Source organism: Protopterus annectens, chromosome 8.part1 (genome assembly GCF_019279795.1).
Source record: "Protopterus annectens isolate FY-2018-M chromosome 8.part1, PAN1.0, whole genome shotgun sequence".
Lineage (NCBI taxonomy): Eukaryota > Metazoa > Chordata > Ceratodontiformes > Protopteridae > Protopterus > Protopterus annectens.
The window spans coordinates 255,780,019-255,806,291 of NC_056742.1; the positions used below are offsets into that span (position 1 = coordinate 255,780,019).

General features: G+C 36.3%; 1 protein-coding gene across 1 annotated transcript in view; it reads left to right on the forward strand.

The window, feature by feature from the left end:
- Positions 1–26,273, forward strand: part of CPNE7 (copine 7) — a 2,789,522-nt gene that overhangs the window by 2,680,361 nt on the left and 82,888 nt on the right. Inside the window, exons 12-13 of the mRNA XM_044081847.1 lie at positions 15,800–15,854; positions 22,066–22,117. Coding sequence (XP_043937782.1) covers positions 15,800–15,854; positions 22,066–22,117 — 107 coding nt within the window. The remainder of the gene's footprint in view (positions 1–15,799; positions 15,855–22,065; positions 22,118–26,273) is intronic.

Genomic DNA, 26,273 nt, shown 5'->3' on the forward strand with positions numbered 1-26,273 from the left:
ACATAAATCAAATTTATCCCTCTCCATTTTCAAGTGCAACTTAGATCTATGGATGGGAAACAGAAAATGTATTCCAGGACTGCCTGCTGTACTGCTAATGGACAGATGCAACTCCTAAATGCTTTAGCACATGCATGAGTCTCCTCAAATTATCTGTGGCATGGTCCCAGTTATTCTTATCAGAGATAATATAAAGTCATTGACCTTGGGATGGGTAAGGCCAATCTACAATCAAATGGGATAGGTTATTTTGAGCACAGAGGGAAACTGGTTAGGCTTAAATGCCTAGTAATTAACTATGATCACATCAGTAAATTTTTTTTTACAATTAGCTTATGTTAAGAAATGGTTGCAGACACTTTGAGGTTTAATAAAACTAGGATGTCAGGTTATAAGAGACTAAGAGAATAGAAGTATTTAGTAAAACAACTGAAAAGAAGGAAGGCAGACTAGCAAGCAGAGATGTTATGAAAACTTAGAAAATGGGTGACCTTTACATCAGCACTCTGATTGGAGAACAAACGTTCTCTAACAAGGTGTTAATGTACAGGTAATGCCTACTGAAAACTGAGTCCAACACTTCACAGCAGCATATTAAGTTGCTGTGGAGCTCAGACTGTAACAAAGCTAACAGCCTGCTTTGTTTTATGCTTTCTAAACAGTGCTTTTGCTGTTTACTGAGTTCAAAATTAAAACAAACAAAAAAGTGGAAAAAAAATGAAAAGTGTCCTCATATTTGTGTTTAAGTGTGAGTGCATGCACACATGAAAGTTAGAGAGATATTAATCAAGCCATTGTTTTACACTCAGTAAGCAGTGCATTTGCTGTTCAGCAAGTGTAAAATTAAAGCATAATACAGCAAACAAATGGACTTGAAAACTTCATTTTTGCACCTGAAAATAATTTTTTGTTTATTGATTAATTGCCCTTGTACTGTTATTGGGGCGTGGGTAACGTGATAACCATTGGTTTATTTAAATAGTGAATAGTGTATGAACATTTTTATTTTTGCACTGAAGAAGAGTTCTATCCTGAATGTTTGCTTTGCACATTAAAAAGTTACTACTTGCATTTCTAAACCTGAGTTTTTGTTTTTTGGATAAAATGAAAACAAATCAAATAATGAAAAAAAAATAGAAAGTGTGTGCATGTGTGTGTGTGTGTGTGTGTGTGTGTGTGTGTGTGTGTGTGTGTGTGTGTGTTAGAGATAGAGAGAGAAATCAGTTGAGCAGAGGGTGCAATTCATTTAAAATTAAGAAGTATACATACCTCTCCACCACTTAGCTCAAGAAATCCAGATAAGGCCTAAAATAATGGGGAGACAAAGGTTCAAAAATAGAGACTAATTGTAAATATTGTTCTTATAAAATTTAGAAAGTTATTATAATGACAGCATTTATGTTTGTATGCATTTTCTGCAGGATATGAAGTCCATATCTTTTACCTTAGGGACACCCCTGATTTTGACTCCAGTTTTACCTATGCCTTCCTTAAACCCTCTTAAAACTGGTGACGTTTGGAGAAAAGGTGGTGAATTACATGTAATAAATGGCAATAAACTTCTAGGCTTTTTTACTCAGAAAATATATATTAATTCACATTCTCTTATTCTGTCAGTGTATCATATTAAGAATACTAATATTTTAAAAGTGTCCCTGATTACTTTTGGATTTGTCCCTACTTAGTTGAGAGCTATGATAAAGTCTGAAACACAAATATAACTCATTCACCCTTCAGTGATTTGCCAGCATATGCTACAACAAGTTTGAAACAGTAAGTGGAGGGACTATTTTATATTAAAATGTTAAAAAAATATATAGAGAGATAGATATAAATATAAAAAAACAAAAACAAATGCAAAACTATTTAACAGGTAGCCAATTCTCTAAGCACAATAACATGGACCAGGGTGTGGGTTATTGTGCAAATAATGTTCTTCCTGGGGTGTACAGGCTCTTCACCTGCAGTGGCAGGCCTCAGAACACCCCTGGGCAGGTGTTATTTACACAATAACTCACACCCTTTCAGGCATTATTGCTTGCAGAGAGCAGAAGGGAGAGATGGGATGAGTAGGAGTCAGTAAGGAAGATGACTTATTAGTAGAGATAAGACTAGAGAGAGAAATGTGAGGAAATAAAAGGAAGAGGTCTGGAAAAATGGAAAGAAAATGGTAGATGAAAGAAAAAATTGAGTCAGAGAAGCTGACAGAAGGATGGAGAGAATGTATGATATGAAGAAGAGGAGAATTAGAAAGTTAGCCAGTTGTATTCCATGAGCATAGCCACAATTTATTGATGAAAGATTTTAGGGAGGTCTTGAATGTAGAGATAGTTGGGAAACTCCTAATAGTTATTGGAATTTGGTTTAAAGCTTCAGCTACACAGAAAGAATAGAGTTTGTGGCCAGCAGCATTATGCATCATGTGAATTGAGAGCATTTCTTTGACTTTAAAGCATAGTTATGTGCTTGGGATGATAGTTTTGTAGGAGTGTTCTAACAGAAGGGCAGTTAGTGGGCTTGTTTTTAAGTTTGTAGGTAGTGATTAGTTGAGTATAGCTGCGAAAGTGAGGGAGTTCTAACCGAATTCTCTGAGGGCTGAGCACTGATGGGTAAAATGCATCAAAGTGAACAGTTTATTCTGGCATTGTTCAAGTTTAGAATTTACTGATGATTGGAGGTTGAAGAATATCAGCACACCATACAGAAAAGAAGGGAATGAGCAGTTGTTTGTAAGGGTTGGTTTGGTAGAACTACTCCAGTATTGTTTACGTCTATATAGCATGCCTAACCTTTGATAGGTTTTCTTGGTAGAATTTTGAATGTGGAGGACAGATGTGAGGTTATCGTCTATAATTAATCTTCGTAGTCTAGTGAATGTGACTGTTTTGTTTAATGTATAGTCAAGAAAAGTTATTCTGAAATTTGTTTTGTGCTGAGTGTGGTTTTTAGGGAAAAATATACTACCAACTTGGTTTTCTTTGGATTGAAAAAAAGATGGGCATCTTTGTGCTGGTTTCCAGCGCAGTTAAAGGCTTTCTGAGTTATAAGCTACAGGTTATGAAGGTTATTAGAGGAGCAAACACGTGTCAAATCATCAGCATATTGTATCAGTGATGCTTGTTAAGAGGAGGTGTGTAGGTTATTTATCAATATATTGAAAAGATGGGGTCCAAGAATGGATCCATGGGGTAGTCCTGTAGGGATGGGTAGAAATGGGAATGCAGTGTTGAACCATTTAACTGATTTTGTCTGCCTGCCACGTAGCTACTGAACAAAGGTAGGGTAGGTTCAGCGAATCGTAGTATTGGCATTTGCTGCAGGATTTTATGAGATACTGAATCAAACTCTTTGACTAGGTCAAGGAACAGAGTGGAGATGAATGTCCTTCATACCCATCTTTATTGATTTTGTCCGTGTATAACATGAGACCAGTGGTTGTACTGTGGGATGAGTGACAACCGTGTCATCTGGGAGTAAGGAAATGATGTTTAAGGAGGTATTGGATTAGCTCTTTGCGAATGATTTTTTTCAAGTATCTTGAAGAGTGGAGAAAGGATAGAGATAGGGCAGAAGTTAGAGTTGTCAGAAGAACTGCCATCCTTGTGATGAGTACTGAAACTGGATTTTTTCAAAGACTGGAGAAATATGATTCAGAGGGAGCTCTGTTGATTAGAATTGATACTGGGTATACAATTGCATTGGCATCCATTTTTAGGTATTCAGAGGGGAGGTTATCTGGTGAGGAAGAGTAAGGTTTATGTTTATGAAGTAGGGTCATAACATTAAACAAAATACAATGCTCCAGTCATCTCAGATACCAAAAAAGATGTTGAATTTCAAAAGATAGCACCACAGCAAAGCTTTCAAGTCTACAATACTCTTTCTCAGTGCAAAAATCTATGTGACAGTTCTTCAAAGTTTAAATATATACATCCAGCCTATCAGAAGCATCTAATGTCACATTACATGCTCATAGGACATTGACTTCATATAACTACTTAATAAATATGTATGTAAGCTATGTATTTATTATGATCTATAAACATGTGCACTACTATAAAATAAATTATAACAACACAATTAAAAACATACTTTTATAAAACACACTCATTTTATACAATATAATATAACAGCCCAGAAAAATAAAACTAAAAATATTATATGAAATATAAAACATATATCTAATATAACACAGTTTTATACTCGAGAATGTTTATACTTTAGTCCTGGTCTTAACATTGTTCATAGTTCTAAGTCCTGAAGGTGTATCAGTGTCTAAAGTAATTAATCCACCTGTATTTTGCTAACTCTGCTTTAATAATATGGCTTCACACTCTTTTTTTTCAAGATTAATTTTCTCTAGTACTCTAAATTTAAAAAAAAATGTTCATTATTAGTGGATGATGAATGTTTAAACAAGTTTTTTTGGTTCATTAGGTTCATTGGTGTTTACTAGGCTAACAACCACAAGGGCCTTTTTAAGCCTAGCCATGAATCCCAAATCTCTGCCTAGTTCTTATACCCATGATAAGTGTAAGCATGGACCTGGGAGTTGAACCATTTACAGGTTACCTGTTTGCATCAGAGACATAGGTGCTAAACCAGGGATGAATTTCCGGTTGGTTTCCCATCCAATTGTCCAAGTTGCACTTGAATTAGATTAGGGAGGAACTCTGTTTCACATGGATGGGGAGCCTGTTCCATAGACGGGGCAGTCTCTGGGATACATACCTATCTCTAAAGCAGATCCTATTTATATCACAGGCAAAGTTTAGGTCTTTAGAATGAGTAATTCTGGTATGTTTGTTTTGTGGATATGCAGGAGGTCTATCAGAGTGGGGTCTGACAATGCCCTTTATGTCAGGCATAGCTCCCTCCTCAAAAGCCTGTAGGAGACAGAATACAGGGATAGGGCCTTGAGGCAGTCTTTATAGGACATATTACTTATCCCCTGTATTTTAGTGAGGAACCTCTGTGGACGTTCCAATTGTTGGATATGCTTGGTTAGGTACATACCAAAGGGGGCATTGTACTCAATGATAGGTCTGATGAATGCCAAATATAGAGGAACAATGACTTCCTTGGACATAGATACCATACCTCTGTTTATCAATGATTTCCTCACCACTGTAGACACATGATGATCAAACTCTAGATTACTATCTATGTGTGTCCCTAAGTCCCTGACTACTGGGTCAGTTCTAAGGGGTGTGCTGTCAATATGCTAGTTACCAGGGATGGATGACTTCCCAAATTATGCTATTATGTATTTCATGGCATTTAGTTTTAGTCCATGACTCTGACACCAGTTGTTTGTGTCAGCCCCTCCTTGAGAACATTTGTGTCAGTGTGAGATTCAATGACAGCTCCTAATTAGCAACGATCTGCAAATTTAGATAGCCAGAGACTACTGACATTGACCTTGACTTCTGAAAAGTAAATGCCAAAAAGGAGCAGTCCAAGGACTGATCCTTGAGGGACTCCACTTGTGACTGACATTACTATCCACCTTCCTGTAAATCTCCGATAGATGTGAGGCTATTCTATCTTGGAGTTTCTAAATCATCTTACCAATGTAGAATAAAAGCAGTTAGCGAAATATACAATATTTTCAGTATTGCATGTTGCAAAACTATTAATTATAAATTTCTGCTTAGTACTAGGATGTACAAAATCAGATGTTAAATTTATATGATTACATTGTACACAATTATGATATGGCACAGTCAGTTTCTTAATATTACTCTTTCGGCTTTGTCTAGTATTAATATCATTATAGCAGAGTAGTTGCTTTAAATTATTTTCCTTCTTATATATAAAATGTGGTCTTTCATCTATAAATTTATTAATCTGGCAGTCAGATTTCAAAATAGGTCATTTCCTTTCTATAATATTTCTTATTTGATTTGTTCTTCGATTATATCTGGTGACATACCTTAGGGACCAATTTGTTCTAGGACTATTTTCGTTTTGTTGCTCTATACTAGTATTACCATGAAGGTATAGTTTCCCTTTACTTTACCGCTCAGTTATTATGATTTCCAAACTATCATTAATTAGGGTCTGGATATACCTTCTAGAGTAAAAATCTGTGGCCCTACTGTTTATTTCAGACATAAAACCTTCATCTGTATTGTTAAGTCTACTAACACGTAAAAACTGACTTCGGTCTACTAACACGTAAAATCTGACTTCTTACAATGCTGTTATAAATATATCTAGGACACATGCTCTTGCATGCACATACCTAATAGCCTGGACATTCTTCTATGAAATTACTATTTTCTTTAGATATAGTAATATCCAGAAAATGGATAGAATCCCAAGCATAATTAACATCAAACTTTAAAACATGCGTATTTTCTTCCAGCTCTTTTACAAATGTTAATAGGCTTTCAACTTCACCTTTCCTTAGAAGAACTATATCATCCACAAACCATTTAAAAGTAGAGTCCAAATGGTAGAAGTGGATATTACTGAAAAAAATAACTGGATGGGGAATGGGGTGGAAGAGTTTTTTTTCAGCAGAGAGGTTGTTGGGAGCAGTATGAGGACAGGATGGTATAGGGGTTGAAATAGGTAGGGTATTTTTTTTTTTTTGAAGGCAGTTATACTGTCAGTAAAATATTTATCATATTGTGTAGCAAAGTCACAGTTATTAGGCAGTGAATTAGGAGTAGGTTTAGTACCAGGGCAAAATATATTGATGTCCAAAATGTTTTTGTTGGTGCTAGAGATTGTTATAATAATTATTTTTGTCAAAGTTGATTTTTTATTATGTTTTTCAGCTCCCCAAATTTTTCTTGAAGTTGGAATGTTTTATTAGCAAGCCAGGGTTTCCATGCTTTATCCCTTTTTTGCATAAGTATTCCATTATTTGTCAGCCAAGCGGTGTTTATGGGTTTTATTCTTTTGTGTCTAATAGGGGAAACTTTGTCTAGCGGAGGGTGTTTTTGGAGAGACCAGTTGCATTTGCTGTGCTGATGAAAAAGGTTGAGGGTTGACTTTACCAAAGTTATGAGCGAGTTTGGGTTGACTGGTACAGATTGTTCAGGTATAACTGAGGAGACAATCACCAAAGGAGTCAAAAAAGTGCCAGAGGTGCTATAGTTGTTAGGGCCTGAGACAATGATACAGTCCAGTGTTGTGTTGGTAGTTATAGTGTTATTGTACCATGTAGGGGTATTAATAAACTAGGTTAGGCAAAATAAATAAAAGTAAATAAATAAATAAATAATATTATAGGTTCATAGGTAATTACTAGGCTATTGGCCCTAGGGCCTATACAACCCTAGACAAAAAGGTACCCTGGCTTTCGCCACCCAAGAAAATTATTTTCCTGTGCCTCTGTCAAGCAGAGCCACAGAAGTGACTCCCCAGGGTGAATTTCCTATTACCCATCCAATCATCAAGATTTTTCTTGAAGAGTGCTAATGAGGAGCTCAGTTTGACATAGATAGGTACTCTGTTCCAGAGTATTGGAAGTCTCTGGGACAGGAATCTATCCCTCCAGCATGTTCTATTTATTGTGGTTACAAGGTTTATGTCCCTAGAGCATGTAGCTCGGAGGGTTTGGGATTTCTTTAAGTGGAGCATGTCCAACAGCTCTGGGTTTGACATAACTTTGTATGTTAGGCAGAAATCGCCTTTGAGTAGGCGATATTAGATGAAGTAAAGCTGGAGTTTTTTTAGATGGTCTGCGTAGGGCATCAATTTGAGGCCAGTAATCCTCTTTGTGAGGTATTTCTGCAGCCTTTCCAGTTGTTGTAGATGAGGTACATACCAAAAGGGGCTTTGTATTCTATAATGGGTCTAATGAGTGATGAGTAGAGGGGAACAATGACCTCTTTTTTTCTGGATGAGAAACCTTTTGTGATGAGGTGTGCCATGTTGAAGGATTTCTTGACCACTATGGCGATGTGATTATCAAAGGAAAGGCTACTGTCCACCTGTGTCCCAAGGTCTCTTATCACACTTTCGGTGTTAAGTAGACTACCGCCTATGTGGTAGTTCATGGGTACAGAGTTTTTACCAAAAGCCTGGAAACTTGGAAATAATGTGCCAGTCAGTATTAACACCACCTAATATGATTTTTTTTTTATTTAGAAATGTTTAGGTTAGCCATCATAGAATGTTTTTGAGGGTAACTGTGTTTCTCCAGGGGGAATATAGAGGACAGTGATTAACCTCTTTAATGTGTTATAAATAAGCATATTGAGTGCATCCCAAAAAGTATATAACGAAAGAGGCATTCTTTCCATTTTCTTGCACAAACGTTATTGTCTGTGTCCTTGATAATTGTGTTTCTGACTCTGAATTAAACCCAAACGTTATTGTCTATGTCCTTGATAATTGTGTTGTTTCTGACTCTGAATTAAACCCAAACTTTATTGTCTGTGTCCTTGATAATTGTGTTGTTTCTGACTCTGAATTAAACCCAAAAGTTATTGTCTGTGTCCTTGATAATTGTGTTGTTTCTGACTCTGAATTAAACCCAAACGTTATTGTCTGTGTCCTTGATAATTGTGTTGTTTCTGACTCTGAATTAAACCCAAACATTATTGTCTGTGTCCTTGATAATTGTGTTTTTTCTGACTCTGAATTAAACCCAAACATTGTTGTCTGTGTCCTTGATAATTGTGTAGTTTCTGACTCTGAATTAAACCCAAACATTGTTCTCTGTGTCCTTGATAATTCTGTTGTTTCTGACTCTGAATTAAACCCAGACGTTATTGTCTGTGTCCTCGATAATTGTGTTGTTTCTGACTCTGAATTAAACCATGCTTATAGAGTGCACCTCCACAATTTCCTTCTTCCTTGTGGAACTTCACCAGTGGCTACTAGAGTCCATTGGTATCTAAAAGTATTTTGTATGATCTCTGTGCTATAGAGCTTGACATTTACAAGGTATACAGCTATTCTACTAAATGTCATTTGTTTTTTATGCAGGTTGTGTAAACATTTTATTTGTTTGTTCTCCATAGATCACTTAAACCATTGTTATTTATAAAAAGCTTCAGTTTTTGTCACCATATTCAGATGGAGTGATCTTTCTGTTCGATATCTGAAATAGCATCTCAGTCATCCCCAAAAATAATGGGTGTCCTAGGTAAAACTGTATCCTGTGTTATATTTTGAACAAATGAATTTTAGTCCTTAAATGGTCATAAACAGACCCTAACATGAAGTGCCATCCATCTACATCTAATCCCAGCAACAACAGCTGTCTGCATATATGGCAGTTCATTTAAGACTATGCATCAGAATGCAAAGGCATTAAAATACAGCTGATCAGTATTTGCATTTCTAACAATTAATGTACTAAAAACCTAAAGAGTGAAACTGGCAAAAAAAGAGGAAAGGAAAGCAAATGGTTTCCTTTTGCAATCCATGACCTAAAATGCTACCACTACACTCATACAAGATTTGTCAGAATAGTGTTACGGAAAAGATTTTTGTAGGTTATGAAGTAAGGCTGGCATTAGGGTTAGAGCCACATTTTGGGCTAGCAAGTATTAGTAACAGTAGGGATGGAATTTATTCCCCCTGCAGCACCTTAATAAAATGGTTCTATATTACAAGATCTAAGCTTTACTTAATTGAATAACTAAAGCTTGAACTTATCGAAACCATAAATTGTCGAACAGCCGATTTAACCAAGGGAAACACTTCCCTTGACCATTCTTTGGAGTATGCCCATTTCTTCAATTTGGAGCTATCTCAGAGTAGGCATATTTAGGTAGGGAGGATGGGGGGTACAGCCCCCCACATCGGCCCTCCCCCACTTGATTTTGGATGTAAAGGTTTCTATTTTAATTGGCCAAGGGAAGTGTTTCCCTTGGTTGAATCGGCCGTTTGACAATTTTAGCTGTCGATATTACAAGATCGAGCTTTTGTTATTCGATGAACTAAAGTGTCGATAATGTAATACAGATGCAATAAAACATGCTAACCCTAATGCCAACCCAGCCCTTGGTCCTATCCCCAACTACAATCCTCTCCTATCAAAAACCCATTCTGTAATGCTGCCACAACAAAAAAAAAACATTTAGAAACACACTACACATGCACAACACTAAATCTATTCAACAACCTAGCCCTTACTCTAACCCTAACCCACAAACACTCATATACTCACTTACTGCTCTCTCTCACAAAAGCACACACACACACACACACACACACACACACACACACACACACACACACACACACACACACACACACTCCACCAATACTGCACATTCACAGCATCAAATCTAGTTTCTTCACTAGTGCTAATCTATAAGCACACATGCACCCCTCATGACAAAACCTTCAATATATCTGCAACTTTTAGCATTAGAACTACAAAAAAACAATTACCATCCCCAAATGAAGTGCCTCTCATCAGCTTTAGGAATTTTGAATTTTTCTATCTGGCCCCAATGTCAAAGGACATATTTGATCAAACATCCAGTTGACCAAACCTCTGCTCATCTATATTCCAGACCATGGACTCTGCTGATGAAATGCTGAGTAGATAGAGTAGCAGTGATCCACCATCAGACATGTGTTACATCGCTCTATTACACTTAATTTATTATCAGAATCTGATCCCCTGCCTTTAGAAATGTGCCAGAATTTGTAGCTACATCTTGGATCCAATTCAATGTCTTATTCCTTTGGGCTACAACATTCTGAGACAGATAAATATCTTACATGAAAATAAATAATGATTTTCTTCCTTCTGGATATGAGAGCATGTGTACTTATTTTTGATACATGTTACATCATTAAAATGAGCTAAAATATGCCTGAACTAATGTAACTTTCAATTGTTGTATATATAAATATCCACATTATTCTTTTTTATAGACGTGCAAACAGAGATAAATGAATAGAACACAAAGAGGGGTTGGCAGAGTGAAAAAGTTCATGTCTGCTATCTGCTGCCGCCTTCACTCATCCTACCCTATCTCATTTAGTCTACAGCTCATTTTGCCTTTAATTCCATCTCTCTTTCTATTTGAAAGGTTGACGAAAGTCTTAAAATTTCCATACAGCTCACAATGTACATGTAAATGTGAAAAAAGGCATCACATTCTTGTCCCATAGTCTATTCTTAAACTGAGAAATTCCTTGTGTTCATCAATAATTTCCTTTATTGCTTTCCCATCTATTTCCACCATACTATTTCAACTGATTTCTAGTAATAATATCTCCTCATCCTCTATATACATTAGTTTTATTGTTACTGCCCTTAAGAAAGTGCAATTCATTCATTTTTATTGATAATTTTCTTTTGTTTTTGTTTAGAAGTATTCCAGTACTATGTCAGCAGGTATTGATCGACTTATCCTGAAGATGATGAATATTCCGATATTGAGATTTTTATATCTTCACTGTTCCCCATTGATGTCTCTATTGCCTTCTTCTCCTTCATTCTACCAGTATACATTTTTTCTGGGTTTTGTCTTGTCCTCTTCCAATGTAGTGTGTGTGTGTCTTTCTCTTTTCTTATTGATCTTGCATTTTTAGAAAGGGCTTTTGGCTTTCCTTTGCTCTCTCACTCTGTAATGAATTAGTCCCATGAAGTTGACTGCAGTTATATAATTAGCCTAAGTGTTTTTGTTTTTTTTTGTTGTTGTTGTTCATTCTGTTTGTTAGGACTGGTAGCCTCCAGCATTTACAATGATATCAGCTATCACACAGAACAAGACCCTTTTAAATATTACCCCTGTGAACTCATTTTCTTTTCTGCATGACTGCTTCAGGGTCTACTTCAAACTATTTAGGGGAAAGAAAAGATGGGAGAGGGATATAAAATGATACCCTTCTTAAGTATAATCAGTTCTACTTTAGTTATATTATCAACTATGGTTGTTACAAGCAGAATAAATAATTCCAGTTCCAGTCATCAGTAAAAAAGCAAGTCAAAAAACATACATACTGAATGAATTTTTGTTCGTTAACTCTTCATCTTAGAATTTATGTTACTTTTGGCCACTTGTCAGGCCCAAACCCAAGTCTCAGTTTAACTTACCAAAGACTAACTTCATGCCTTGGAGTCCATCTGAGCTTTGGAAGTCTTCACTTCCTTTCTCTGTTATCCACTCCACTTGAGCACAGATTTCTCTTTCTGAAGCTTTTCCAGTGCTTCTCATATCTGCTTTCTTCATGTCATTAACATATCTATAGGAGGAGTCCGAGGTGGTATTAACATATCCATACGAGGATTCAGAGGTGGTATTAACATATCCATAGGAGGAGTCCGAGGTGGTATTAACATATCCATACGAGGATTCAGAGGTGGTATTAACATATCCATAGGAGGAGTCAGAGGTGGTATTAACATATCCATAGGAGGAGTCTAAGGTGGTACTAACATATCCATAGGAGGAGTCAGAAGTACTGTTCCTGGTTCCATTGCACTTCATTCCACTTGCTCCATTTGGTCCTTTGGATTTTCCATAGATGTCTCTGTGGATCTTTTGGTGCTGGGTACTCCTGCATACGATCAGCCAGTATCCTTTTTATTACAAACAGCACAACTGTCAAGATAATGCATTCACCATCATAAAAAGCTGTAATGCAAGTTAGACTGGGAATGCACAGTTATGTAACAATGTTCAGCTTTACTACCACTGGAGATGATACTGATTACAAACTCAGTGATGTTTCCTACGTACAGGACAAGTTATCAAATCTGTTCAACTGGGCAGTGAAATGAAATGAAAATTAACAATCAGGTCTCTGTCCTGTGAAGATTATTTGCTACATTTCTCATATGGTCTGCCACTGTAATTCAGAAATGAGCAAATGAGAGACACAGACATTGTCTGATTTGCTGTTTTGGAAAATTAATACAAAAGCAATGGGTTGTCACTTGAATCCAGACTTAAAAGTAAGCAATTGGATGCTTTAATTTTCCTAACTTGTGGTGGTTTACTCTAAGCATGTTTTCAGCTTAAAGGCTATTTACTCCCAGCAGGTCTGTAGTTAACACTCAGCTGTAACAAATCTACTTGTCTGTATGCTGTCTAAAACTGTAGTAGACAGTGTGCAAAGTTATTAATCCCAGCATTGTAGCCCATAACATTTTTATTTAATGTATCATTTTATAAGAATTGTCTTTCTGCAGCTCCAGAAATATTTAGAAGCATGAGATTAAAGAGTAAGGAAATGTCACTTCCATTTGGATGAACTTCTATGGCTCATTGAAAGGGAGAAACATCTGCATGGACCTGTACGTTGCTGTATTGTCATTAGCAGCATCTGGAACTTCTGATGAAGATTCACCAGAATGCTGTCAATACTATAAGTTATCATACAGTGATCTGGATTTATACATATCACAGCACATAGGTTTTCTTATTCCAAAGCCACAGACTTATGGATCCCCCTACAGCCAGGTCCCCAGTACTCTCAGTGTCTACTGCCACCACAATTGTGGCACCCTTTTGCAATGTATTCTGAGCCAGGAGGGCCCCAGTAGTAGGGGGTGACCCAAAGTTTCTTTCAGCTATGAGTCACCTTGCTCCACGGACAGGGGTGAGGCCAGACAGTGGTCTGTTATAATGTGGATGGCAGTGTTTTGTTTTCTAGTTAGCACTACCTCATCATCTGACATGCTGTACTTATGTCAGGAGTCGGGGCCTTATGTGGTCACACTTTGCTGCTTTATCTGCCTACCTTAGTTAGGTGCAGCCATACCTCTACATCATCTCAACATTTCACAGGCAGGGACAGTACTACAACAGGGCACACAAGGGCATGTGCCCTCTATGTGAAACTTTGTGCCAAAGTAAGTGTCCCAGGAAATAAGAAAAGAAAGAAGGTAAAGTACATTTTTTTAGCAAAAGCCTGCAATATAACTTAAAACTGCCAACAACCATAAAGTAAATATGTTGGCACCTGTGGTCTTGTGGTCCATTGACAATGAGTTAATTGTACAATTTGTATTACATGAGGAGGATGGAGTTTAGCTGAGATATAATGATCTGACAGTTTCCTCTAGGATAGACACACACACATACACACACACACACACACACACACACACACACACACACACACACACACACACACACACACACACACACACACACACATATATGCATGTATATGGCCAGATGTGACTTTACAGAAACATAGACTATAATGTAGTGCTTTGTGATAATATCATTACTTTTGACACCAATGACAGAGAATCCGAATCACATGAAAAACTGCAGCATGATTATTTTTTATGGACCAATCAAAACATTACACAAAAATTAAGTACCATGGCTCTGGGGTTGATCAGTTTGTAATTTCAGCAACTGCGTCTCTCTGGAGTGGATCACTTTGTAACTTTTTGGTTAGCCCATTAAAAAAACAGAAATACATCATTGTGGATTTTCTGTTCTTGAAACAGCTCTTCATAAGGCTTCAGTATATGTTGATTTTTGAGATGGTTTTGTGAGAGGCAGACAAATATGCTCAGGAGAAAATCCAGCTGGATAACTAATGAATTTGAAATATAGTCATACTATGTTAATGATGTTTGGCTGTTGTAAATCAAAGCTGGATAATTAATAATACCATTACTTATCACCAGTTCTTGGGATACTTGTGAGGCTATGAGTATGCATTGCCATGCCATGCCAATGTTTAGTTTTGAAGAAATGCAGTCTTATCAGAAGTAACCAAAGTGGCATTTTTCTACATGCTAAAGTATAATATTATAGTAAAATAGCATGAAGCCCAGATGGTACTTAGTACACTATAGTTCATCATTTATTATGTAATCTTATATTTTGAATAAAAGGTTTGTTGCAGTCTTTGCATATTTTTGTTGCACCATGGTCTGAGATGCTATTGTTTTGAAGTTGTGATCTAATTCCAATATTATCAGTCTTTTTTCGGATATTTTTGAGCATCACTGTGTAACACTATTGTCATTTATTTTTGACAGTATTTTAGGTTTGTTTTTCTTTCTGTTCTATTGCATACACTTAAAAGGTAACTACCAGTATCCAGCAGACTTTGAAAAACTTTATAACAAAATGTCATGAGTACAGTAGCTGAAAGTGTGGAACTGGTATAAAACAATGCATCTGTTCAGGATTAATATACTGATGCTGAAGGCTGTATTAGTATGTGATGGCTGGTATCTCACTGCATGGAGTTGTGTTGATGTTTTGCCCTGTCACATTGAACTGACAATGTTAAGTCATGGTGTGTTATTATCTTGTCTGTTAATCTTCATCACTCTGAAACACTGGCAAACCATGCATTGCATCATTGCATCAGAAAGTAATTACTGGGCCGTATGACTATTATGTGATAACCACCAAACATAAATAAGTCCTCAAATATTACAAGGGCATAGTATGCCACCTTGTAAATGCACTTTATTTTTCAAAGATCATTGTGCAAATTGTGCAGCAAAGTAAAACGTGTGCCATCTATTTCTGTTCTTTCCTCTAGAGCACCATTTCTTTGATTTCTGAGATTTACTTTCAGATTCCTGAGGGCACAAAGGAGTTAGAGCAGAAAGTTAGGCTCACAGCCAGCTTAATTTCAACATACTCTACTAGATAATGGTATCCTGTAAATCCTCCTTAAGTTTAAAGATTTGTATTCAGCAAAATGGTGAAAATTAAAAGACAATCCAGTTGAACAAGACCAGTCTTAAAGGGAAACTTTTAAGCTTTTCTGCTCTGTCTGAATCAATTATCTATCACAAAATCTGAGAAACTGTTCTTTGCAGATTATTTTCTTTAAGGTTATGCAGACCTTATTTTCTTTTATTTTCTGTTTCTCTCTCTTATAGTGATAAGAGATTTTCTGCATTAGGATTTGGAGCACGGATTCCACCAAATTACGAAGTAAGTATAAAAACATTTCAAACAAAGCTGGTGCATTTAAGTAATATTCCATGTCAAAGTACATTTAGTGTACTCATTTCTGGTGTGAAGATTGCCATATTTTCCCATAAGACTGAGTGTGTGTTTGTGCTTGTATGTTTGTATATACACACCATTTGAAATCAGAGATAGTGTATAAATTGCACTCATGTTTTTTGATTTGTACAGATTTTGTCTTCTCATGATTTTTATTTCCTAAGCCACAAATCCCTGTAGTGTAATTGGTGACCTTTCCTCCCTCTTTATTAATCCTGTGGTATTCACCTGCATAAGAGGTAAGGCAGTTATCAGTGGCCATTGTGAGGTAAGGGCTGTGATTTCCTTCTTCTGCTGATAGATTGCTAGCCTTCTTAATGGCTCTTGTGGTCATTGGTGACCACTGGGACATCAGTCATCAAGGCAAATCACAGTGATCATTGTCTAAAAAGATCAGTGCCATTTTTTGCAGGTGATGATAGTACTTTTTCATATGGTCTTCAAGCATGAAAGCTTAACATTCATTGCATATGCTTATCAGTTTCTTATAATGCTATTATCTGCATCTAAAAATCTGTAGTTGGCTATTGCTGCATATAAGGCATGGATAATTTCTGTGCTTTAATATTAAAATTAAGAAGCTCTTGTAGTTTGCCTCTGCATAGACAGCATCAAGCAGTAACATAAGAGGTACACTGCAGTGTAAGATGAGAATTTGAAGATGTCAGTGAATATTAGTGTTGGCAGAAAAATGAAAGAAAATGACTGGAAAAGCAGAGAAGCTATCTATCTGTGCAAGAGGACTGCTTACAATCAAACAAGAAAACAGTTTCTACCATTGCTAATACAGGGAAAAAAGTCCGATTGCAACTGACTAATAAAGTCTTTCTGCATCTGTGTTTGTGTGTCTGTATGTGAGTGTGTGACTCATTTATTGTACAGTGTTAGTGAGTCATTTTATATGCTAGCTGTTTGCTGGACTGATAAAGAATAATACAAAAAGTTTTGTAAAAAGCTCAAAGTCTGCCTTGATATTTTTTATGAAAAATATCAAAATGTATAATGAAAACATCTAAGCAATCACAATAACTGCAGCAATCAAGACTTGGGATCACCTTAAACAGCCCCCACTTTATTAGCAACATTTTAATACACACACACACACACACACACACACACACACACACACACACACACACACACACACACACATATACACACACACACATGGACACACACACACACACACAGACACGCACACACACACAAGGACACACACACACAAGGACACACACACACACACACGCACACACACACATGCATGCACACACGCACGCACACACGCACACCCACACGCACAAACACACGCACACACACACACACATGCACACACGCGCAAACACACGCACAAACACACGCACACACACGCACACAAACGCACACACACACACACACACATGCACACACACACACACGCAGACACGCGCAAACACATGCACAAACACACACACACACACACGGACGGACACACACACACATGCACACACACACGCACACATGCACGCACGCACAAACACACGCACACACATGGACACACAGGCACACACACGCACACACACACACACACACACACACGTGCGCGTGCACACACGACCACACACTCACACTTGTGAGTACATGGCATAGGCTTTTGGCCTCAAGTTCATATAAGTCAGATTGAGTTATATTATATCTGTACACAGTCAGGCTGATGATATTATTAAGAAAAGGCTGCCTGGCCTAGATGTTTGGAAGCATAGAAATAATAACAGCAACAGCTTCTAAAATTAATGCTAATCCCAGTCTTGTTACTACTGACCTAGTCCATAGTTATTAATTTAAGCAGATCATGCCATGTCAATTGTAAGTCTAAGATGGCAATTGATTATAGATAATGAGGTATGTTCCCCTTAAGTGCTTGAATATTTCACACTTAGTATTGGTTTTGTAGGTGGCAGGATGCTACCTTGAAATAGGGCACTCTCATACCATGTTTAATATCTCTGCACATAAAGCAAGATAAGCCTACATTAAAAATTAAGCTGCTTTAGTTCATCTAGTGTAGAAGTGTGCTGGACTTTCTTTCATTTAATTTTGCCTTTATTTTTGGACCTGGTTGCCGGGGCAAACCTCAGGTCTCCTTTCATCCCACTGACCTGACCAATTTGCATCCCCTGGCAAGTAAGATAGCCACTGGAATTTTGTTCCTCCATCCCAAGAAAAATGGTCAACCAGTGGAGCCGATGCATCATACATTATGCAGGCAATCATGACTCTACTATTGTTTATCTCAGCATCTTTAGAAAAGTTATTTGATTAAGATCATTACATTAATTGATTAAATATATTTTAATTGAGTGGATAATGAATGGATATTTAATAGAGGTTGAACTGATGTTGTGTGGTTGTTTTTCCCCACATGAATGCATAACTTATGTGCTTGTGAAAATAAATTACTTTATTTCTAAATTTTTATTTATTTGTGGATTTGTTTTCTTCATTGTAGTTCCTTGTAATTTTAAGTTAACATGGTAGCTGCCTGTATTAAAAAGGGGGAAAAGCATGAATTTGGAGCATGTTTTATAAAATTGCCAGTAAAAATGCATGGAGAACCAACCATTGCTGGAAAGTATCAAATAAGCCTTTCAGTACAGATCAAGTTGACAAAAGTTTTTGATTTTATTTAAAAAAGACTTGAATATTTGCTACAATAAAATGACTCTGCAAAGATATTTAGATTTAAAGCTAATCCCAGAGGTTTAAGAAAGTTTCCTAGCACAGATGTAGATTTATGGGATTGTTGGGTGAAAATTAGCTTAGAGTGTTCTAAGGAGTTGATCAAAGTATTCATTGGCAATGATTCTCATAAGCACAATAGAGTTGTTAATGACATGTAATCCCTGGAGTCTGAATTGAAAAGTGAAGTGCATCCTGATTTTTTTAACACTTAGTTGGTAGAAATCATATAGAAAAATGAACCATCTATTACTACAAGAAAAAATATGAACCTTACTAACAGGTGGCGTGATTCTGATGACAAGTTATTTTCCTGGCTATGATGGAAAACCATGTAGGCAAGCAATATTTCAGGAAGAGAAAAACTGTGTACAACATTAATGTATACATCAGACTCTAGTTCAGATCTTTCTTCAGTCAATGAAGATATACAGCATTCTACTTCCTTTGATGGAAGTTGTAGAGAAGCATTCACCATCAATGTCAATGACTGGCGAGAAGAAATGAGAGGTTGGCTTCTGACAAGAAGAAGCAGCAGCAAAAGAAAGTGATAGTCTGTGTAGCAGACAAAAGTTACAGGGAGTGAGTTTATTGCACCATGTTTTTGCTGTGAGAACTAATGTTTACTAAGAAAAGGTTTGAGTTTCATAAAAAAAAAAAAAAAACACTTTACCATCATGGGGCAATATGCAAACTGAACTTTTATCTGTTACATAGGAAGCTAAACTTAAAGTGTTGGTCAAAAGATAATCAAGGTCAATACAGATAGTTTTATAATGGCTGAAGAACTGTCCTCCTCTGATTGGAATGTCAGTGAACTTACAATGTATTCTGCTGATGATAAAGAATTAAATTTTGAACAGAACATTGATGTTAATTTGGGGAGAGGTTATTAGACATTAAATTTGCCACCATAAAAAGGGTAAGTAAGTTTATGCTACCAGTGTTCAATCAATATATATATATATATATATATATATATATATATATATATATATATGAGGAATGTTGTAAAAAAATGAATTGGTTAAGAAGTTTAAAAAAATTGTAAAGAAGCAAATAATTTTAATTTAATTAAAGATGAATGGTTTGAACTTTACAAAGATTGCATTATATGATAGTAGCATGTCAATCAGATAAAGGTGGCAATGTGGTAATTATGAATGATTCCAGTTATGATACAATATACAGAACTTTGTTAAATGCTGAAAGCAATTATGTGAAAATTGATAAAATATTAGTTGAAACTATCATTTTTTTTCATTTATTGAACAGAAATATAGAATTAGGTTTCATGTCATAAGGGGTTTGTCATTACTCTTTGTAAAGCATCCGTTAGACCCCATTTTTTATCCTATTCCAAAAGTGCATAAAGGTATATGGAAGCCATTAGTTAGGCCTATTATTTCATGAATAGGAAGTTATTTAGAAAATGTGTTTTCTTTTTGGATTATTTGACAAAGACATATGTTTATATGACTATTTTTATGTGAAGAATACTACAGAAGTAGTGGAGAAAGTTTGTGAAATTGATTAGCAGAAAGAATGTTACTGGTTAATTATGTATATAAAAGATTTATTTACTATTATTCCATGTAGATGCAAGTTGAAGAGAGTGCTGTATTATTTAGTGGAAGGATCTTATGATTGTTTTTTGATATCATTATTACAGTTTAGTTTGACACACCATATTTTTAAAAATGGTAAAGATTGTTTAATTTACAAAAGTCTAGTATGGCTATGGGAGCTCCTTATGTGCCCAAGTATGACAATATAGTTTCTACTCTTTTTGAAAGAGAATAAATGAGTAGTTACATTATTTAACAATGTCATATCATATGTATATTACATTGATAATTTACTTTTCTTATGTAAAGGTAATCAATTGTTAACTTTTAAATTCATGCACAGATTAAATAACAATAAAGGAAATGTTAAATTAACTTGTATATAATAGTGAAGTTGATTTTTTGGATATTGCTATAAAAGCCACTTTGGCTAATAGTTTTTACATGCAACAAGTGCATATCCAGATCATTTAGTCAGTTCTTAACTGACTGGAGAATTTGGAGAATTTATTAGAATTATATGCTAGAGACATTACTTTTTCTAATTTAGAATGCAGATTAGTTGACAGGGGTCATAATAAAGATATAATCTATAGAGCAAAGGTTAAAGATTTGCAAGCAGTGGATGGTAGGCATGCTAAGGTTAGATATACTAAGTGGGGGGCAAGTGGTTTGTCTGCCATAAGAGATGGTAGTGATAGATTCTTTTGTATGGTTAAATACGTATTTGCACATGTGATAAAACGTTTGCAATGCATAACTGGAAAATGTTGTTTACTGATTCTCATTTATTTAGGGTGTTACCTAAGGTTCCTAGTTTTTCTGGCAAATGATCTGTTAATTTAGGGGAATTACTGACTTTTAATATATATGTAATTAGGAGTTTATTTGATTACACTGGTATGCTGGAAGTGTAATATATGTGGGATGTTAGTCTTGACTACCAATAAAATTACAATTAATTGAAAGTTATTAACAGTTTGGCAGTATTTTAACTGTCAAAGTTCTGTGGTAGTCTGAGATAAAAAGCACATGTACAATTTGCAAGTAGTACTTGAGGCAAACTAAAAAGAGAGTTAAGTTTAAGATACAGGGACATATTAGGGATGTGAGACGGGACTACCCCATTAGCAGTGTAGTTTAACATATTAAAGTGGTATATTTTGGAGATATCAGTTCAGTAAAGTATTTAGTCTTAGTGGCCTTCAGTCATCAAGAGGTGATACATTTTATCCTGTATGGTTAAATAATGAAATGGACTGGCTATATTTACCATTGGCTTAGTAATGTTGAACTCTGCATCCTTAAAGACGTTCATTGATTAGGATCATTACATTAATTGAGTAAATGGGATGTAATTGACTAAATAATGATTACATGTTTAAATAAGGTTGCATTGGTGTTTTGTGGTTATTTGCACTTGGGAAAATAAATTACTTAATTTCTAATCTTCCATTTATGAGTGGTGTTAAGTTAGTCATGAATGTGGGTGCTTTATTCATAACTCTAGGTTTGCATTGATGAGCTTTTTTCTTTAGTCCTTTCTTGCAAATCATCCTTTGCCTTAGTGATACTAACCCATTTAGCAAACTAGGACGAATGCAATATTAAAATAAATAAACAAACAAGGATGCACCATTAGCATCATGGGTAAGGCATTTCCTTTTTTACTCTGTTTTTTTATGTTGCCATCTCTTCTGGTTTTAATGTTGTTTAGGAAGAACTTGCAGAAAATAAGGATGGTCTCCATTTGAGTGCCCTGGATAAATATATATGGAAACATTGGTAATATGCGTTTATTTTTATTTTAAGATTTATTTTCTAATTTTTCTTTTTTTTTTTATCTGTGATAGGTATCTCATGACTTTGCAATTAATTTCAACCCTGATGATGATGAATGTGAAGGTAGGTATCAGTGCTAATGGTATGTGGTTGGCTGACAGAACAGAAACTGACCAAACATGATAATAAACCACAACAAATAATAAGAGTCACACAAATATATATACGTGGTATTGTGCTGACCCTAGAATTTCTGTAGTGAAACTCTTGCACTGTATATGGTATCCTCAATTTTTGGTGACATTTATTGTACCATATAAGAGCTGGTAATAATCCTTAAAGTCTCAAGATCATGCTTAGAAGTTTCTGTTTCAACATTGTCTCTTCCAACTATTTTCATTATTTGGATAATTTGCAGTGAATATTCTATTTTTACTTAAATACTCATAAAAATAAGCTACCTACTTTTAATTACTTTTGTTCTATCCCTCATATATTTTGTCTTTCTTTTTTTATTTTCTGGTAAATCATTACACATAAATCTTTGTTTCACACTTTGTGCTCTTCATTAAATGCATTTGATACAAAACCTGTTAACTTTCTAAACATATTAGAGTTTGTGTCTTTCGGCTTTTCCCGGTTAGGGGTCGCCACAGTGGAACGCCGGTCCGCTAATGATTGGCAGTTGATTTTTACATACCAGCTTGCCAGGCCTGATGCACAACCTTCAATGAAGGTACGCCCATTCACGCATGTCTCCACGCAGAAGACGCTCTAGCTGAGAATCGAACCGGACAGCGTCTTACTTTGAGGCCACAACGCTACCGCAGCACCATATTAGAGTAATATTTACAAATTGTTCCTGACTTAGGGGCTTTGTTTCCCCATTATGTTGCAATTTGTACAGAATTCTTGAGCAAAGTAATTTGAAAGCTCTGAGAGGCCTAGTATAAATGTATCAGAGTAATAAATAGTGATAAAAAACATGTTATTTGCATATTTGTGGGACAAACATAAGTGGTGAAATCAGAGCTCATTAAGAAAGCATTTTTTACTTATTTTATACTTTTAAAGTTGATGGCTTTTCATTTGCTGCCCCTACTATAAATCTGATTTTGAACATTCCTCCCAGTTCCATATCATCAACTCATTACACTGAATACTGAGAGATCAGCTGGGAAGGCCTGCCCCCTTCACATCTTAAATTTGAATTATCTTCTGTTTAATTCTTCCCACTTACTAAAAAAATTGCATTTTATTTTACTGTTTTTACTGTATCTGTGCTTATTCCTAATGTATTACTTTATTTTGCTTTTTGATGCATATTCTCAAAGTGCTCAGTTGCATTTAATCTACTGCATTGCTTACTGCTTTTTAGTAGCCTAATTACATTATAATTGTTATTCTAAGCCACTTAGTTTTGATTTAAGCACTTGAGCTTTAAATTAGATATCTTGCATAAGGAAGGTTTCCAGTCTGTACTCTTGTGACAGGAGAGATAGCTTATACCATTCTAAGTTGAGGATTGCTGGTTGAAGACTTATTGTGTCTGTTATTCCTAAAATGTCTTAATTCTGGTTTAAACACTTGGGCTTCAGGTCAGTTATTTTACATTAAGAAGTTTTCTGGTCCACACTTTTGTGGGAGGAGATGGTAGCCTTCACCCTTTTGAGTTGGGAATTGCTGGTGAAGGCTTATTGTGCCTGTTATTCTAAGTGTCTTTGCTCTGATTTAAGCACTTGGGCTCCAAACCAGTTATTTTACATCAGGGAGGTTTGTGGTCTACACTCTTGTGGCAGGAGAGGATAACTGATATCCTTCTGAGCTGGGAATTGCTGGTTGAAGGATGCTGTTGTTCTAAAAAAGTGTCTTTGTTCTGGTTTAAGCACTTGGGTTCCAAGCCAGTTATTTTAGATTCAGACAGTTTGTGATCTACACTTTTGTAGGAGAAGAGGGTAGCCTCCACCCTTCTGAGTTGGGAAATACTAGTGAAAGCTTTTCGTGCCTGTTATTCTAAGTATCTTTGTCCTGGTCTGTAGTCTGCACTCTTGTGGCATTACTACTAGACAGATTTTTTTTAACTACTAGAGCATCTAGTTTGCTCATAGCTTGTCTTATTGACTTGTTCAATATTTAAGTTTTCCTCACTCTTCCCTAGTATATCAGTGGCCATGGATATGAACTTCCTGACTCTCTCTGTGGCCTGTCTTGTTGTGATGGGTATTCTGAGACATTGTAGCAATTGTCTCATGTACACTGACAACCCACTTATTCTTATAAAACATGCAAGAGGTGTAAACACGTTTTAATGCTGGAGGCAAAATTTTCTCATAGAACCAAACTAATCCTATAGAGGTTGTCACTGATAATTGCACCACTCCTACTGCATAAGTTAAAGACCCTACATATAAAACTACTTATGCTGATGCACTTACAGGTAACCTTCCTAAAACACTAAAACATCCTGCACAGGAGAATCAAAGAAAGGGTCCTCAGCCATCATGTAAACACTCTGTTAAAACACCACTTGCAGTTACATGTAGTAATACTGTACCCAAGCCTTCACTGCTAAGCTCTTTAGGTAAACCAGTACACAGCCAAATGTCCTGGTCATTATTAATTCTGTAGTGAGGCACACTGATGCCCCCCTCACCAAACTGTGTAAGGAGCGAGTCACAGTTAACTGTCTTTCCAGGGCTAGGATCAATCAAGTCACACAGGCACTCAGGTCATTGAACCACATGTATCAATATGATTCTGTCATAGTCCATGTGGGTGTTAATGACCTGAGACTTACCTCCTTGACTATATGAAGTGAGACATGATCAGGCTCATTGATTATGTGTCTCAGGCAGGTATGAGCCTAGTACTGAGCAGCATACTACCTTCTCAAATCATGATGCCATGTTACCAAGAGAAAAAAAAATCTATTTTAACAATTGGCCTAGCTTCCAGTGTCAATTCAGAGAGGTAAAATTTTTGATGGCCTGGGAGAACACGGTTGATAGACCACACTGCTTTGTCAGGGACAGTCAGAACTTATCCCCTCTAGGCTTTCAGATATTTGCAGAAACCATTTTCACCCCCATAGTGCCTTTTTAGGCAATGCCAACATGATAAACTTGCTAACTTAACTGAATTTGTGAAGGAATATCTGAAGGTGGTACTACTCAATGCAAGAAGTCTTAACGAAAAACTCCACTCCCTGTAGGCCTTCCTGTCCCTGGAGAGTGTAGACATCTGTGTAGCAATGGAGACATGGATTAACATTACTGAGAGTACACCAGCAATGCAAGGTTATAATGCCTTTCACACCTTTAGACCAGCAGGGAAATAAAGGTGATGGAGTGTCATCTATATTAAGACAAATCTCACATCCAGGCTAATTAAAATTTATGACACCCTGGAACTCATACCTGTGTAACTCACCATAAACAAGGTGTTGTACCATATCCTTGCAGCATATAGGTCACCATCCATGTCCCAGGAAACCCATACTACTTATCTCAATGTACTACAGTCCCTCACCGTTGAACCCAGTGCAATAGTCATGGTGGATCACTGTTACCCCTCCATACATTTGGAGTCCTATATCGCTTGGAATACACAAGCCCAGCAATACCTAAACTTTGATAATATCAACATCCTGGAACAGTTGGTCCATTTTCCTATCAGGGTACAAACATTTTTGACCTTGTACTCACAGACATGGGGGGGGGGCAATGTTTCTCACCCAATTTAATAGCTTTGCTCATCAGATCTGATTATAAGGCAGTATTACTTGAAATAAAAATGAAATCCAGTGAAACCAAAAACATTTGGAACTATTCCAAGTCTATACTCTTTCTACTAAGCAACACCTTGGCTAAGTTCCAAGCACCCTGAAACCCAGTAAACACCATAGAATACATTGAGCTATTTGCAATTCTCTGTACATTCATATTGATAGCTGTATAGAGTGAGCTGTACCCACTCATATTAAGAATTAGACAAATTCAAAAGACAAGCCACCCTAGTCGAATCGCAATATCAATATGCCACTGTAACAAGCCTGGCTAACTCTTATCTTAAATGTTAATTACTAGTCAATTTACTGTAAAATTTTTCCCCTGTCTGTAACCTGGGGGAAATTCTAACCTGAGAACTTGCTTTTATGTTCTTTGTACATACCAAATCTGTAAATTTCTTCATTTTTTTAATGTTTATTGCTTGTTTTGGAGCTTTTCTTCCCGGGCCTCCACTGAAAATGGATGTGATTCCAGTCGGACTATACCGGTCA